The sequence below is a fragment of the Cydia amplana genome, chromosome 15, assembly GCF_948474715.1.
Source record: "Cydia amplana chromosome 15, ilCydAmpl1.1, whole genome shotgun sequence".
Lineage (NCBI taxonomy): Eukaryota > Metazoa > Arthropoda > Insecta > Lepidoptera > Tortricidae > Cydia > Cydia amplana.
Window position 1 is genome coordinate 10,777,801 of NC_086083.1, and position 18,134 is coordinate 10,795,934.

Sequence of the window (18,134 nt, forward strand, 5' to 3'; positions counted from 1 at the left end):
ATATGTTTTGTTGCGTTACATATCACTACATAGTATGAAACAAAGTCGCTTCCCGCTGTCTGTCTGTCTCTTTGTATGCTTAGATCTTAAAAACTACGCAACGGATTTTATTCGTTTTTTTTTTAATAGAGTGATTCAAGAGGAAGGTTTATTATGTATAATTTGTTAACCCGTGCGAAGCCGGGGCGGGTCGCTAGTGTTTATATAAATGTAACGCTAACTCCCTTCCTTTCTTCACCAGAAACGTCATAATATTCGTTTCAAAACAAGTTCTAATTTTCATCATTAATTTACTTCTGGTAGGTATAAATATAATTGAATTTCTGCTTAAATTAGCACAGGCATCACTTTAAGTGTAGGACACTTTTGATCAATTCACTATTTGACTTTCTAATTAAACTGAGTTGTATTATGTTTTATTTATAGTAAATCTTTAAGTCACGATTAATACGTCAAAATGTGAAGACAGATCGTTGGTGATAAAAGTAGAATGGACCAGATTGTATTATACAGTTCTCGAGATTCTCCAGAAAGCGGTTAACACTATTTGATATTAGACCTTAATATCAATACTTTTGATCTGTATTTATTACGAAAATAAAATTGATCACTTTCTGCAAAACTGCGGACATTAAAAGCTACGTAATCATATCTCATCGGCACTTCTCTTGAGACAAAACGACATTGAAGCGGCAATACAGCAATACGGTGAATCAGTAACTAGAGGTACAGGAAAAAACACCACGACGATATTATCTCAGAAATGTGACTTGCAGATAATAACTATCCTCCTACGTTTTAATGTACACCAGTGGCATTATAATTTACACGTGGAAACTAGTGTCGTAATTCACACCATTTCCAGAGCTTGAAAAATTAATGAACTATTATGAATCAATAAAACTAGTGCATACTATTGTACGTTTTTATTTACAATCAAGTATATGGTTCCAAGATTAACCCTTCCTCGAGCTTAGGTTACTTTTGAATGCCCTGGGAATTTTTGATTTTCCATACATTTTCTCGGAAATCACGTCTTTGAGACAGGCACATTTTCTGAGGACACGTTATTGCGATATTATATCAGCGGGACACAACGGGTAAAGAAAATAATACTGATTTAATGGTCAAACGTTCACTCCAGAAAAAGGCTCAATTAGACTTGACTACTAAATGCAACACTTGCAACAAAACTTCATTCCAACGGGTCGCAGAATGCAGCAACAATTAACACAGTCACTTACTGTATCTAATCATCATTTGTTTGTTCACAATAGCCCGACAATGACGCGACATATACAGAACTGCAGTAAACACCGTCGGCATACTAATTCTAGTACCTAAACACAGGTGTTTCACAGATTAGGATTCACCTCAACACAGTTAGCCATATTGGGGTGTCATTGTTGCGGTATTATCTACTATTTCGTGTGAATGTTTCCTTATGGCTGTACGGTGGAGACGGTACATATAACGTGTTTAAAGTATACATCCGCTGCTTACAGTGATACCCCTGATGTGTATGTCCACGTGTAGGGGTTCTACTAGTACTAAATGAACTAAAAATTTAAATCATACCAAAACGGTGTAAAACTGTAAAAAAATCACCATAAATGATGTTCTAACATCAGAACCTATTGGAGAAAGATTCTAAAACGGTAATCAAATGTTACGTAGGCCTTTCTGTTTCTGTCTAAAACAGATATCTAAGACATGTGAACTTTACTAATCACATCTTAATCTGTTATTGATTTATTATTGATATCTGTGCATCTCGGCCGTACTTGTATGTTGGTGCGAGCGAGATATTACGCATATTACTATTAGATTAAGATGAGGTTTTAAAGTTCATAAGTCAAGCATCTCACATATGCTCATCGCAGATTGCTTTTTTTATACGTATAACGTGTTCATTGGCATAATGGAGTCTACTCTGCCATGACTCGTGTTTTCCTCTCGGCTCACTCAAGTCAAAAAAAAACCTAGTGAAATCTTATAAGTGACTTAAACATTTTTCCCTATCGCCAACGATGCTTAGTCACTTGTGTTCGTAGTGGAGTCCTACGCAATACTCCACAAACGTTCAAGTATAATCGAATGAAGCATCTGTTTTGTAAGACGCGCCCTTGCACTCAATATAGGGCTATGCGTTCTGAAGGCCGACCTAAAAATAAGCTTCCACCCGATTTTACGAGCTCTGGATTAAATAGCACAAATATTAGATTCATGCGTATAACGCGACATTGATTAATGCTACTATTAGTGGAAGACATTATTGTTATATCTATCTGTTATTTGCATACATAATGTCAAAGAAAATACGTATTTGCTCCTCAATCGAATTGAAAGTCTTATATTTTAGTGTCTTGAAGTACTGTAATTACAGTAAGTTACTATTTTACCGCTTGTATGTTTTTATACTTTCTCTCCTGAATAATATCATACCTACTGTACAAGGAAGAAAGTGTCTATAAGATTTATTTCGATTACTTACATGATGATGATCGCAGCATTACAGAGTAACCGACTTTATTTACTTACTATCAATGCAGGGACCCGAAAAGTATATATTTTCCTAAATGTGTCATTATTGGCATGTCATACCATCACATTTTCCACCAACCAAAACCCCGTAATCGTCTAACCTTATAGAACCATACAGAATCCCGGCCAAGTACCAGCGACAATGGTCTGATTTAGCTCTGCATGCCTAGTGTTATAGATCAGGGACATATGACTCACTCAGTAATCTAATCAGATGCAACGCGCCTCAGTCACCTGCCTTGCAGTCCATGTATTGGTGAGCGCAAACGAGAACTAGAAATAACATTATTTGGCCATGGAGGACCTTACGTTTTTGCAATAAGGTTTACGAGGTTTACAGTCATGTGCCTAGCCTAGTATTGGAACCACAGTCCTTTACCGCAGTAGTAGGACAATTAGCACAAAAATTTAAAGAACCCCATATATACTGTATACACATTAAGAGTAACATTCCATTTCTGACCGCAGCTGCACTACTGGTACTGAACGCGTCGCTGTTACTGTCAATTTCCATAGTAAAATGAACAGTAGTGCAGCTGCGGTTGGAAATGGACTGTCACCTTACGTATACCTCGTAGAACACTAAAGTATGACAATGACAATTTTACAATGCTATAAAAACAAAAGTCACTTTAATAAAAAGTAGAAGAATCCTAATCCTTAGCCGTAATCATAATATCCTTAAATACTTTCCCGCAAAAGTCAGTTTCCTTTATCTAATTTTTAATACCACCTTAGTAACATACTTATATACTTACGCTACTTTACCGACCATTGATTCCATATAATGACTGTTTGATAGGAACATACCTACATAGACCTACGCGCAGTGCGTCTAATAGTCATCTAGTGAATTACAATACGTCTGGCGCCTGCAGCAACGCATGGTTTGAATGATTTTACCACGTATGGACTTACTAGACAGGATGCAACTTACGAGTATTTAATAAAATATAACAGTGTAGTTGTACTAAGAAGACTTAAATAGTAATCCTTGACAGTCGCGAATCCCATTTCAAGTAATAGTACAGTGGGCCAAGAAAGTGGTCTACCAGTTTTGACAAAAGTTTCTGCGAGATCTAACGATCGCTAAGGTTGACAATTGTCACTGACATAATATGTCAATCGACCTTGTTGTCTCATGACGTTCAAACGAACCTCAACCGTAGGGTGGTAAACCACATTTTTGGCCGACTGTACATTACGATACAACTGCGAGAAGTCTCTCCCTCCCTTCGGTCGTGTTTCAATGTATCACCACTCGTTACGAATTACCTTTTTGCACGTGTATTGTACGTTTTATATAATTTTTGTATTTAGTTAATTTGTGTTTAGGGTAATTCCGGGGTAGTTGGCCATAGTTTTTAGGGTTCCGTACCCAAAGGGTAAAAACGGGACCCTATTACTAAGACTCCGCTGTCCGTCCGTCCGTCCGTCCGTCCGTCCACCACGTCCACGTCTGTCACCAGGCTGTATCTCACGAACCGTGATAGCTAGACAGTTGAAATTTTCACAGATGATGTATTTCTGTTGCCGCTATAACAACAAATACTAAAAACAGAATAAAATAAAGATTTAAGTGGGGCTCCCATACAACAAACGTGATTTTTGACCGAAGTTAAGCAACGTCGGGCGGGGTCAGTACTTGGATGGGTGACCGTTTTTTTGCTTGTTTTGCTCTATTTTTTGTTGATGGTGCGGAACCCTCCGTGCGCGAGTCCGACTCGCACTTGGCCGGTTTTTTTTAGAACGCAATAAAAAAATAAGTTTACATGTAATTAAAGAAATCTTTTTTCTTCATGAACTTTGATCAATTGACTTTCGAAAATGAAGGAAACAAAAAATTATTTCAATTGCGATCAGCTTGAAAAATTGTTCCAAAATTTTTTTACAATTGGCCATCTCTTCCGAGGTGTCCGGGAGTGTTGACCATAGTCTGCCTTCACGGCCATATGGCCATTGGGGTATTAACCCCAACTTGAACTGGCCATCTCTCCTTTTTTTTCCGGGAGAGAAGACCACGCCTAAAATCAAAACAAGTTGAGACTCGAGCTTCATTCTTATTTAGGTTAGAACAAAACTATAACCGTATACTTTGCACCAAAAGCAAATAACACCATTAGAATAAGACACTAGCATCACCACTATGTAAAATATGAACCCTCGAAAAAATATTTGCACTAGTCAAAACAATCAACAAGGATTTTATGTACTTTTACATTTTTTTACTCCGAAATTTTGGCCATATCTTTGCTCCCAAGCATGACGTGAAGCGTACTAAACAAGAACTAGCGACATCTAGCCATTAGAACCATGAAATATTTCGATGGGCAATCTCGCCCTTATGGCCATCTACCCCGGAATTACCCTATATAGAAACCGTTGCAGATGAATCTTAAGCATTTGACTTAGCTGAACTCGAAATGACGATAAACTTTAGCATTCTAGACATTCTAGTACAAGGAACCCATTAGAAAAGAAAACCAGAATATATCCTAAGCCTTAACGACATCTAGTCTTTAACGGTACATCCCTAATGTGTTCGTAACTTTTGTAAGTGGCCAGCCTAGTGCTAAACGCCAACTGGCCTAGAATAGTCTAGATAATACCATGGTCGTGATAAAACTCACGACTATTAGAGAGTTTAGTAAATGTAAGCAGGAACTATAGTTCAGCAGACACGTTAAAGTCGGACGGCATTTTTGCACGTCTCTCTGAGTCACGCCTTGCAGTATCAATAGAAACTGCATTTAATTTAATACTTGTATAATTTTGTGTTGAATCATCGGTTATATTCTTTAGTTTGTGTTGTGATGTGACGGTGAATCTGTTTGCAATGTAATTTCCCATTAAGTATGTTTTGTGACTTTTGTGGGCTTTTTTTTTAATCAATGTTTGCAAAATAATTATCCTTGTTGTATTAGAGAAAAGTAGGCGTGTATAACCCATAGATACATGTTACATACGGTTCTCGGGCATAAGAGGAAAGTCATCCGTGAAACCGAAATGACTTGAGAAAATGTCCACCATTACAACGAGTATGCACTAAGGTAGCGACCACCGAAAACTTAAATATGTAATAAAATAACCACCAGAACTAATAGAAGAGAATAATAATAAAATAACCTCCAGTTTCCTACTTAGTTCAAACTCATTCTATTTACTAATTATGACATCATCATAACAATAAAATTGGCATTGACATTACGACGTAAATGGAACCGACACGTATATTTGTTTACCACGCTCACACCAACACAGACAGGTACACAATATTATGTTTAAGATATAGATATTAGATATAGGTAACCGGTTCTTCTGTGGAATCCCTATTGAAATGCACCTATTCGAATAACGGTTCCAGTAATAAAGTTGATTATATTATCAGTGTGAGTTCTACGGGTTATGCTATGTTTCCAACTTCATTATACTCATACGTCGATAGACTGAGACTGGGGAAAGTATCAGGTTCCCTGAGGGAATATGAGACTGCCTATGGTATAAGATACGGAAGCTGGTTCTTTTCATTTGGAATAGGTTCACATGATTCACAAGTACTAAACTTATGTATGTATGTATGTATGTATGTATGTCACTTTATTGCACATAAACAGGTTTACATAAAACGGACAAAAACAAAACAAAAATAAGAATGTTATGTACAAAGGCGAACTTATCCCTAAAAGGGATCTCTTCCAGCTAACCTTTGAGAAAATGCGAAAGGATCAAACACTAACAGGTGAAAGACAATTTAATATGGACAAATAGCAATATAAGAATTTTGGATACACATAAAGGAAGACGAGAGCAATAAATAAAGAGAAAACCAGTACTACCTACTCATAAATACGCATAAACTATAAACATACTTATACATATATAAACCTATATACACATATACATATACGTATACATAAACATACCGCTGTTTACTAACTACATAAACATATAATCTATATATAAATAATATATATATACAAAGTATTCAGTTCTAACTACATCAGGAGTCTAATAACCACAACTTATAATATAGCTTTGCGTCTCTGTCTGTTGTTACATGATTTTTTGACACCTACCTGCCGATATTTTCATATTAAAGCCGAGTTACCAAAGCTGTAAATCATCTAGCTAAGGGAACTTTTTGACTAGAAGGTCATGGCCAGGCGTTCGGTTCTCCCGCTTACAATTTACTGGCGGTAGTTTGGAGACCACTGATCTAGTTTGTCCCTGGCAGGAAAAAAACGCGGGTTACTTTTTAATTCCAGCTTACAGCATTGCCGGGCCGGCGTGCGCATGAGTGGCACAATAGTACATTACATATCTAAGGAGGTGAATTCGTAAATGCTTCAGATCGCAGGTGTTTGTGGCCCTCATCTTCGGTTCGGGCCATAAATATGCGATCTGGGGCTTTACGAATTACCGCCCGTGGTTTGTCTAAAGTTTTACGTCTTGCCCTGGCCAGGAAGTGAGATTTTCTTCTCGCGTGACGTAAAGACCTTTGCATGGGGTCCCTGATTTGTCAGTGCCAGCATACCAGCAGCTATCCCTATTACTAAGCCTTCGTTGTTCGCCTGGCTGGATCTCAAGAACCGTGATAGATAGAAAGCTGACATTTCAAAACAAAAAAAAATTGGAAATTGAAATAATAGTAAAACTGAACATATTAAATTCATACAACAGGATTTTCATTTTTATAACCTACCAGTATGCATTCCAATATTGCCAATATACCGTTTATTATAATAAGTTATTGTCCGAGCTAGACACATAGCCAGTTCGGTATGACGTCACTGATTTGATTTGGCAGCACGCGAGCAATCTAATGGTTTTCATTAAAATTCCACGAGATTGACTGCAGTTTATTGATACCTTGCCTCGCTAAGCGTATCTTTACCGTAACGTAATTTAAATACATGTTGTTTCTTCAAGGATCATCTAAAATACGTAAACTACGAATATTAACTTCACAATGCATTTTACTTCTACATTGCAAGAAGCGCATTTCCTGTAACCGTTTACCTTCGTCAATTTTCCTCGTATCTCCTACCCTACACGGTGTATCAGAGGTAATGGACAATTACTTTATGACTGATGTTGTCAATGCCGCGCTATTGTCTCGGTGACCGGTACTCGCTTTATAATGGCATGACATTAGATGACGCTTAGCTGGAGCTAAAGCATAAAAAATACATGAGTGCGGTAAAGTATATAAAGTGCATGGTAGTCTGTTCGGAAAGAGAAGAGTCTTGGAATGTATTGGGCCCCATACATTCCACGACTCTTCTCCTTCCGCACATAGTTAAATATGCATGTCGGTGCTGATCGCGACCGCCATAATGATGTCACTGTAGCTAGAGCAGATTTGTATGAAAACGCTATTGTCAGGTCACCTAAACCTGTAAACGTTTATTCTGTAGCACCGTTAAATATCATTAGGTTATAAATATATTCTAAGTGTCGTCCTGCAACGAAATCGTGGGCTCAAATCTCTAATGTAACCGGGTTATGGTTATATGACAATAACTTGCTGTGGCCTGACATTTGAGCTACACCACAGCATACTTTAAGGCTATAAAACCGTTGACCATCATTCATTCATCATTGACTATGAATTCGTCAGTCCTTTGTCAAATTCGGTTTTGCTCTCTCAATCGCTAACCCGAGCGCGGCATAATATGTGTGTAACATAAGTTTTAAAAATATTTTCACAAGGGCTTTGTATGAATGAAGTTATGCAGATTCAAATTTGGAAACACTTCTAGGGAAAATAAACACTATGGTTTTTCAAATAGCCTTACTACGACTGCCTTAGCAGTGACAAACTGACATACTCGCTAGCCTCTGCATGTACTACATATAAACAGAGATACTTAAAGATATTAAAAATGAAATTAAATTATAATACTAAAAATAAACCTAATGCATAAAAATTAACTTAATAAAAATACTTATGTAACAGGACTTCATAGTCTTCATACTGTTTCTCTTGCCCTGAGCAAATTACAAGTAAACTGTTTCTCACCTTACCTGGCTTTACTTATAGTCCTTGCGTGTACAGTCGCCGTCAGATATATCGGAGCGGCCAAGGTGTTCACAATATCTGAACACGCACTCTAACGCCTTGACAATAGAAGCGTGTTCAGATATGTGTGAGCGACTTGACCGCTCCGATATATCTGATGGCGACTGTACCTATACTACCTATAGATTATGTTAGTCTCTTGTACAGATCCCTCCTATATGTCTCCTTCAGAACTTTTCAGAGCAATATCAAAGCTAAGGATTGAAAATAAAAACTCATACGTTAAAACAAAGTGGTAAAATAGCCATTATAAACACTAGTCTGGTCTAATGGCTCCTCTACACGATGGGCCAGCGCCGGCCACTCCAAGGGACGCAGCCATGCGGTAGAATGAGATAGCAATATCACTTGCTCCCTCTAATGCATAAATGCGTCCCTTGGAGTGGCCGGCGCTGGCCCATCGTGTAGAGGAGCCATAAGTCGTAAGCATTATGTAATTTTCATGCAAAACCAGCTGAGCTAATGCTTCGCTCCACATTACTCAACATTACTTACTGTCAACTGTCGCAAATGACCTGAAACATGTAAACACTATGCCCAGCCTTGAAATATGACCCAAATATGTACTCACATTATCCTCTTCAGTGCACGCTGACACTGTGAACTTCGTAACTTTTTTCCAGAAAAAGTATGTACATTTTTTCACTATTTCTTTAGTACAGACACAGACAGACGGGTGCAGTAAAAAAAGCATTGCTCTTCTCTCTTGTAGGTATCTCTCAAAGCAAGTCGGCTTTGTGAGATACCTACAAGAAAGAAGAGCAATGCTTTTTTTACTGCACCGGAAACACTCACATCATCGAATGGAATTTTGAGACGATCATAAAATCTAACTGCTTATTACCGTAATGTTAGATAATTGACGCAATTTCGTTAGTCGTTTACGATTAGTTTGATATTTTTCTTAATGAGTGACTAATAAGCAGGTGATGTCTTAATATAATGACGCATGACTGACTACTTACAGTACTTACCTACCGCAACCTTACGAGTTACGCGTGTCATGCATATTGATAACACTATTACTCAGAATTACTTCAACATTGTCGGATCACATAAATCCTAAATTCAATTCCAAATCAGTCGACGACGGTTTGGCGTAGCCATACTTACCGGTAAATTTTGTAAGAAAACTTAAACAACCTATTACGTCACCTGTCTCATTAAAATATTTAAAAGTACCGATAGTACTTCAACCAAGGATCGAAAGTGAGTCGTGACTTAAAAACTCGGTAGTTCAAGTCTGAAGTGTATGTGGTGAGTCATTTTGTGAAATGAGGCAAGATGAAAGTGTTTTCGTGTCCGCTCAGTTTAACTTTGTGTCATTCGGTGTCTTGTTGCGACTGATTTGCTGCAATAAGTAAAACTGAAAACTGTAATTGGTTTAATTGGTTTTTAAAGTGATGTGTGCCCATTTGGATATTCTTGGGAAAATGTGATAAAAAGGTCGGTTGTGAAATTTAAATTTAACCCTTTGGACGCTACGGCTAAATAAATGAAACTATAGTAAACTTTATTGAAATGCATAAAGGTTAATATTAAATGGTAACCATGCGAGTATTTGCCGCTCAAAAGGTTAACTGATAAGATTAGATTCAGGGTCAATTTAGTTGAGAGGTAAACCATTTTATTGCGCCCTTTTAAGTAAATTACGGATCTGTCCTAATTCATTTTTCCTGATGCTGGTATTACCGGACATATACCTACAGTTTTCATATCGAGACCTAAGTATATGAATAATTTCAAAAACCGTAATGAACATGAACCTGAAGAATTGGCGCAGGATTTGTTATTTTTTTTCCGAAAGCGAACGACATCTGACCTTCCAATCCAGAGGGGAAACAACGTCCATTGCAGTTTCCTCACGATATTTTTCTTCACCGAAAAACTTCAATTGATATTTCGTACTCATTTTTAAGACTGAGTTTCGACCCACTACCTCTAATTCTCATGACCAACGCTCATTAAATTACAACTTTAATGAAAAAGATTATTAACAATTGACATTATCTATTTCCAGCTGCAGTCCACATAGCGGGTGTAGTCGGAGCGATCGGTACTTCAGTGCTCGGCGTGTTCTGCGTGCTGTCAGTCCTGCAGCTCGCCATGATCTCCTCCAAGGAGCGCGTCGGGCTCAAGTACTCCACCCTCGTCATGCTGAAGCTAGCGCTGGCGCTGTTAGCCGGTAAGAGTACAGTCCACATAGCGGGTGTGGTCGGAGCGATCGGTACTTCAGTGCTCGGCGTGTTCTGCGTGCTGTCAGTCCTGCAGCTCGCCATGATCTCCTCCAAGGAGCGCGTCGGGCTCAAGTACTCCACCCTCGTCATGCTGAAGCTAGCGCTGGCGCTGTTAGCCGGTAAGAGTACAGTCCACATAGCGGGTGTGGTCGGAGCGATCGGTACTTCAGTGCTCGGCGTGTTCTGCGTGCTGTCAGTCCTGCAGCTCGCCATGATCTCCTCCAAGGAGCGCGTCGGGCTCAAGTACTCCACCCTCGTCATGCTGAAGCTAGCGCTGGCGCTGTTAGCCGGTAAGAGTACAGTCCACATAGCGGGTGTGGTCGGAGCGATCGGTACTTCTGTGCTCGGCGTGTTCTGCGTGCTGTCAGTCCTGCAGCTCGCCATGATCTCCTCCAAGGAGCGCGTCGGGCTCAAGTACTCCACCCTCGTCATGCTGAAGCTAGCGCTGGCGCTGTTAGCCGGTAAGAGTACAGTCCACATAGCGGGTGTGGTCGGAGCGATCGGTACTTCAGTGCTCGGCGTGTTCTGCGTGCTGTCAGTCCTGCAGCTCGCCATGATCTCCTCCAAGGAGCGCGTCGGGCTCAAGTACTCCACCCTCGTCATGCTGAAGCTAGCGCTGGCGCTGTTAGCCGGTAAGAGTACAGTCCACATAGCGGGTGTGGTCGGAGCGATCGGTACTTCTGTGCTCGGCGTGTTCTGCGTGCTGTCAGTCCTGCAGCTCGCCATGATCTGCTCCAAGGAGCGCGTCGGGCTCAAGTACTCCACCCTCGTCATGCTGAAGCTAGCGCTGGCGCTGTTAGCCGGTAAGAGTACAGTCCACATAGCGGGTGTGGTCGGAGCGATCGGTACTTCAGTGCTCGGCGTGTTCTGCGTGCTGTCAGTCCTGCAGCTCGCCATGATCTCCTCCAAGGAGCGCGTCGGGCTCAAGTACTCCACCCTCGTCATGCTGAAGCTAGCGCTGGCGCTGTTAGCCGGTAAGAGTACAGTCCACATAGCGGGTGTGGTCGGAGCGATCGGTACTTCAGTGCTCGGCGTGTTCTGCGTGCTGTCAGTCCTGCAGCTCGCCATGATCTCCTCCAAGGAGCGCGTCGGGCTCAAGTACTCCACCCTCGTCATGCTGAAGCTAGCGCTGGCGCTGTTAGCCGGTAAGAGTACAGTCCACATAGCGGGTGTGGTCGGAGCGATCGGTACTTCTGTGCTCGGCGTGTTCTGCGTGCTGTCAGTCCTGCAGCTCGCCATGATCTCCTCCAAGGAGCGCGTCGGGCTCAAGTACTCTACCCTCGTCATGGTGAAGCTAGCGCTGGCGCTGTTAGCCGGTAAGAGTACAGTCCACATAGCGGGTGTGGTCGGAGCGATCGGTACTTCTGTGCTCGGCGTGTTCTGCGTGCTGTCAGTCCTGCAGCTCGCCATGATCTCCTCCAAGGAGGATGATTTTTCAACATCTGACCATACCTCGAGAAATGAAAACATAGGCCAAATAATGGGTATCGTTATTCTGATTTCGGGGTACATAGAACATGCCCAGAGTGGCTAGACAAGAAAAACACAACGTATTTACTGTTTAATCCTTTGAACGCTACGCCTATCATGTGCGGCGCGTCATCATGAACCTTGTCTGAATGCATGAAGGTTGATATTGGGTTGTAGCCGCGCGCGTCATATGACGTCTTTGGCGGTCAAAGAGTTAACAAACACGGCGTTTCCGAATAATAGCTCAGCAGTGTTAATAACACTATATAAACTGTTATTCAATAGAACTTGCGAACTATGTAAACAAAAGTTACTAGTAATTTGACATTTAGTGTCAATTTTAGTATGGCGGTTTGTTTACATAGTTAGCAAGTTCTATTGAATGACATTTTAAATGTGCATTTCAGCGTTGCTGTCCATAGCCGCGGCAGGTCTTTTCGCCGTGCAGGGCGATGACAGAGGCTTCCGGGTGACGAGAGGAGAGGCGTTCTATGTGCAGGTAATATTCATTCATAAAATTACTTACTTATAGCCTGGCCAGTAATATATGATCATTGTCAAGAGCTGGCGCTGTTATTTTCATGTATTCGCTAGGTGCACGACTGGTGCTGCCCTCATTTTGGCAGACTTTCTACGTTAAATCTTATGGAGTAAAATTAGTTCAAGCGGCTGCCGCTAGTACTAATGGCGGACATTCCATAAGATTACCTGTGTTTGTGACGATCAGCGCCACTTCCCCCTCCACCGACTTCGCACCTGGCGAATAGGGTGACAGTTCATTATACCTCAGTATGAAAAAATTAGTTCCTATGAAATTCCGCAACATGGCGCGTGACTTATAATATATTCATTTTATTACGATGAGTTTCTTCTAGGAAACCTAGGTAGGCTGAAAGTAATATCCCATCAAAAACATAAATGTGAAATGAGAGCCAAGTTCAATATTAAGAATATTCGTCGCTGTTGAATTCGCCGGAAAAAGAATTGAGTGCCAATCTATATGGGTGGCAAGTTCTAGTTTGCTTGTGGTGTAATTGAAGTTCAGGATTTGACTTGTCTAGTTTTTACGTACACGCTTTATTATTTCTCCTATGTTACTTTTCTAAAATCTAGTTTTTTGATATAAAAAGTAAAGCTTTATTACGTCTTAAAATGGTATTCCACCTATACAATTTCTTTGTCCAATGTGTATTGCGTCTCACATTCTGCTTAATAAGAGAGTGAGACGCCATGACATGAGACAAAGAAATTGGACAAGTGGAATACCACCCTACTAAGCAGTAACTTATAATCGTATTCAAAATGTAAATTTATTAATTTCCGCTACCCAAAGGTTGTCTGGAAGAGATCGCTTTTTGGCGATAAGACCGCCTGTTGTTTAACTCTGCTTGTGTTTATATTTGTATCGTTTTTTTTTATTGAGGTGTGCAATAAAGAGTTTTTACAATACATATGGTGCTACTTTTCCGCACTAGTGCGTAAAATAGCACTTTTCGTGCGTATGTCGAAACTTTAAAGTGCCATATGTACTGTAAAACGTTGTACGATACACGTGCGAATATGTGATTCGCAACTCGTGTCGATTTAAAACACTCCCTTCGGTAGTGTTTTAATTTATCGCCACTCGTTTCGAATTTCCTCTTTTCCGCACTTGTATCGTAAATAGCTATTGTATTCAGTGTTGGCCGAAACGTTAATGCAATTGAAAATGTTGGCCATTAACCATTATAAATTGAACCTTAAACAGTAACGGACGATTACAGTTTCGGCCAACACTGATTGTATTGTATTGTTTCAGATCGTGTGCATAGTGATAAACTCGCTTCTGTTCATAATGTCGGTGTACGACGCGCTGTTCACGCGCCGGAGCGGCGGAGACCCCACGCACGAGACCGACTCCACCACCATCGACAACCCTGGGTTCAAGGAGGGCCGAGGTAAGAACGGCTATAACATACGCAACTTTTGTTAGTGTAAGGCCCGAGTGGACGCTCGAGTTGGGCGTGCAGCGGGGCGGGGCGTGCGGCGTGCATGTTAAGAGCCAACAGGAGTGGTCATTTCTCCATACAAACGTACTCGACTGTTACCTCCGTGGGTTTTGAAGCTAGAGCAATGATTTTTTCAACACAGATTAATATTGTCAATATCTGTGTCGGACCGTTTTGATTTTTTTGATATTTTTGTTTTTTAAGGCGCTAGAGCCCTTCAAAAATGGCCAAAATGGCCTAATTGACTATGCCGCAATGAGAGGCGTGCTATTCAAAACTGATATCAATTAGTCAAAAAACAAAACGGTCCGACACAGATAATGTCATAATCATTTAGATTTCCAAATTTGGTTACGATTGGTTAAGTTTTGGAGGAGGAAACAGTCGAGTACGGAACGTCGATTTTTGATATTTTTACGCAGGATTTTTCGCCTTGTCCTTATCGCACTAGTTTTAGGAGCCGCTTCCGTTAGCGAGACGGGTATATTTACCTAAAATATTTAAATCTTAGCTCCTGTTGGCTCTTAAACAAGTGCAAGCGTATAGGAGCGGCCTTAGTGCACGCTGCTCACATCACTTGTGAGTCCGACGCCACGCTGCACGCCCCGCCGAACGCTCCGCTCCGAGCGTCCACTCAGGAAGTCTGTGAGGAAAAAGAAGAGTAGTGGAATGTATCTCTTTCCGCACAGACTCTGCGTTATTGACTTCTGAGTAATAATTATAACAGAGTCAATACGGGTATTACCTACTGCAATGTTCTGCCGCCAGAGTGCAGCACTAGCACCTATCGTAAACCACAGAGTAACTTATACATACTGTGCCTTAAACTGTGTTTTGACAAGTTTTCTCAGATAATAAAATATGAGGCATCAAGGCGGTTTGTTTATAAAGGGCCTACCGGGAAACGCGATAATCGGAATTTAGTTATCTGCCTCTTTATCGTTCGAATATGCAAGAGTGATAGAGAGGTTAGATAATGAAATTTCGATTTTCTTGTTTCGTGGGAGACCCTTAGATTGTTATGGATTGTGGGAGTTTCGCGTAATATTCCCTATTGATTCAATATCGCAATGTAATGTAAATGTAACATGCATGCGAGTTATCACAAAGTCTAAATGGGGTTGGCAGGCCGAAGTATTTAGCAGATGGCGCCATCGTATCTTGCCCTGTCAATCCATAGAATTGACAAATTTTTATTTTTTACGGCCCTGGATGCCAGGGAAAAAGGGGCAAGCTATGATGGCGTCATCTATGCAAACCTTGAAAGTTGCCAACCCCAGATGGCAATCTATGCAAATCTTGACAGTTGCCAACCAACTGTGGGGCCCCTTTCTTAAAAGCTTGTAATTTGTAATACAAGTGGAAGTCTCTTTCTAACAAAAGCTGTCAAAAAGTGACATTCGCTTGTATTACAAGTTACAAGCGTTTGAGAAACGGGCCCCAGGTCAGATTGGTCGCAAGAAAGAACGCAAAGCAGCCTCAAAAGCACCTAGGTGGCTTACGGTCCAACCCTTATGCAGGATGCTAGTATGTATAGTTGGTCAAACCAAATTGTCAGTAAATAAGAACAAAGAAAACTATACTCATCCTTTTCTTTTGACTGCTAGTACTAGTATAAAACAAAGATAGTATGATTCTCTCTGTCTATGTTTGAAATGAGACAGTCCTTTGACAAACTATATAAATATAGTCTTAATTTAATATAGTCGGTGTTGTATCTTCTTGCTGTAACTTTTTCTTATTTAACTATTTGTTCACTGTATGTTAGTTTGATGTCTTTTTCTTCTTGTCTGTTACCCTCCGTGATTCTTCTCACTTGATGGTCTCATCGGAAGACCAGCGCTGGAAGCCACCAGCAACATGCTGAGATGAGGCCATTTCGTGGCACTTCAATCTTATCTTATGTTTTCTTTTATATTATGTCTTGTCTCGTTTGTGTGCTTACGAATAAATGTATTCTATTCCTTATTACCTACCCACCATTTTTAGTGTACCGCACAAACTTTGTTCGCGGTACACTTATGGGATCATATCGGTCTTGCAAATCAGTTATAGTCGAGGTTCGGAAGTAGCTACTTGCTGGCTGAGGATTCGTTTTAAACGGACGACCTTGGGAGTCCGTTTAATTGAATCCGAAGCCAGCAAGTAGCCTTCCAACCGAGTCATATATAGTGCTTTTCTCAAAAATGGTGCAAGAAATAGACATATTTTACGAAAGCAACGTTCTAATTTTCACATAAAAAAGTAAAACCATTAAAAAGATTGCTTGCCGCCTTAAAAAAAAGAAGTATTTTTCTGCTGAAAATACACCAACCTATTTGAAACACCTAAATAGTCGCGGTACCAACATTAAGCCTGTAACAGACTATCGCACCGCACCGCGACCTTGGAGCGTCGCACCCATAAGTGAGAGCGAGAAAGAGATATATGTTTCTCGCTCTCACTTATGAGTGCGACGCTCCAAGGTCGCGGTGCGGTGCGATAGTCTGTTACAGGCTTTATATAATAATAAATGCTGATCATCTGTTTGGCTGTTTAAGGGACCTATGCCTTCATTTGATATGGCCATTTAAAGTTTTAAAAAGTTTGGAACTCGTTATATAATGGAATTTGTATGCAACATTGCAGTCCCAAAATCGAGACTGCAATGTTTTTAACTTTTTAATTTTTTTAATGACCATAAACTACGCACTTCGCGACCTATTTTTTAACCGGCAACGTCGACTTTGCCGTCCATTTTTGAGAAAAATGTGTTTATCTCAGAAACCTTTTGACGTAGATAGCTGAAATTTGGAACAGTTATAGCAACTACCACCACTAACATTATTCTGCTTGTGTTCTCCAGGTATCTCGATGACGGACGCGTCGGGCAAGCCATACAGCAGCAACGGCCACGGCTCAGTAGCCTCCATGAACACGACGGCGACCACGCTGACTGGCGCCTCCGAGGCCAGCACCATCACGCGCTCGCCGCTGCGCTCCTCGCTGAAGAAGCCCCGCCCCGCGCCCGGCCTCGGCATACCCAACCCCGGCTACTCGGGGCACTCGCCGCCGCTCAACCGGAACGGCAGTCAGAAGAAGGTGCGTATACAGACGCATAGTACCGAGGTTTAGGTGACAGGTGAAAGTGATAAGAAACGCTCGGGGGATTTCTATTTGACCGTGTCGAATGTGTGAGTCTGTTTGGGAACCCTCGCTGAAGAAGCCCCGCCCCGCGCCCGGCCTCGGCATACCCAACCCTGGCTACTCGGGGCACTCGCCGCCGCTCAACCGGAACGGCAGTCAGAAGAAGGTGCGTATACAGACGCATAGTACCGAGGTTTAGGTGACAGGTGAAAGTGATAAGAAACGCTCGGGGGATTTCTATTTGACCGTGTCGAATGTGTGAGTCTGTTTGGGAACCCTCGCTGAAGAAGCCCCGCCCCGCGCCCGGCCTCGGCATACCCAACCCCGGCTACTCGGGGCACTCGCCGCCGCTCAACCGGAACGGCAGTCAGAAGAAGGTGCGTATACAGACGCATAGTACTGAGGTTTAGGTGACAGGTGAATATAGAAACGCTCGGGGGATTTCTATTTGACCGTGTCGAATGTGTGAGTCTGTTTGGGAACCCTCGCTGAAGAAGCCCCGCCCCGCGCCCGGCCTCGGCATACCCAACCCCGGGTACTCAGGCCACTCGCCGCCGCTCAACCGGAACGGCAGTCAGAAGAAGGTGCGGATACAGACGCATAGTACCGAGGTTTAGGTGACGGGTGAAAGTGATAAGAAACGCTCGGGGGATTTCTATTTGACCGTGTCGAATGTGTGAGTCTGTT

The 18,134-nt window shown here is 41.5% G+C and overlaps 1 protein-coding gene across 1 annotated transcript in view; it reads left to right on the plus strand.

The window, feature by feature from the left end:
• Positions 1-17,435, plus strand: part of LOC134654600 (uncharacterized) — a 62,077-nt gene extending 44,642 nt beyond the window's left edge. The window contains exons 5-8 of the mRNA XM_063510069.1: positions 10,647-10,811; positions 12,741-12,832; positions 14,132-14,270; positions 17,167-17,435. Of these exons, the coding sequence (XP_063366139.1) occupies positions 10,647-10,811; positions 12,741-12,832; positions 14,132-14,270; positions 17,167-17,435 (665 nt within the window). The remainder of the gene's footprint in view (positions 1-10,646; positions 10,812-12,740; positions 12,833-14,131; positions 14,271-17,166) is intronic.
• The last annotated feature ends 699 nt before the right edge of the window (positions 17,436-18,134 follow it).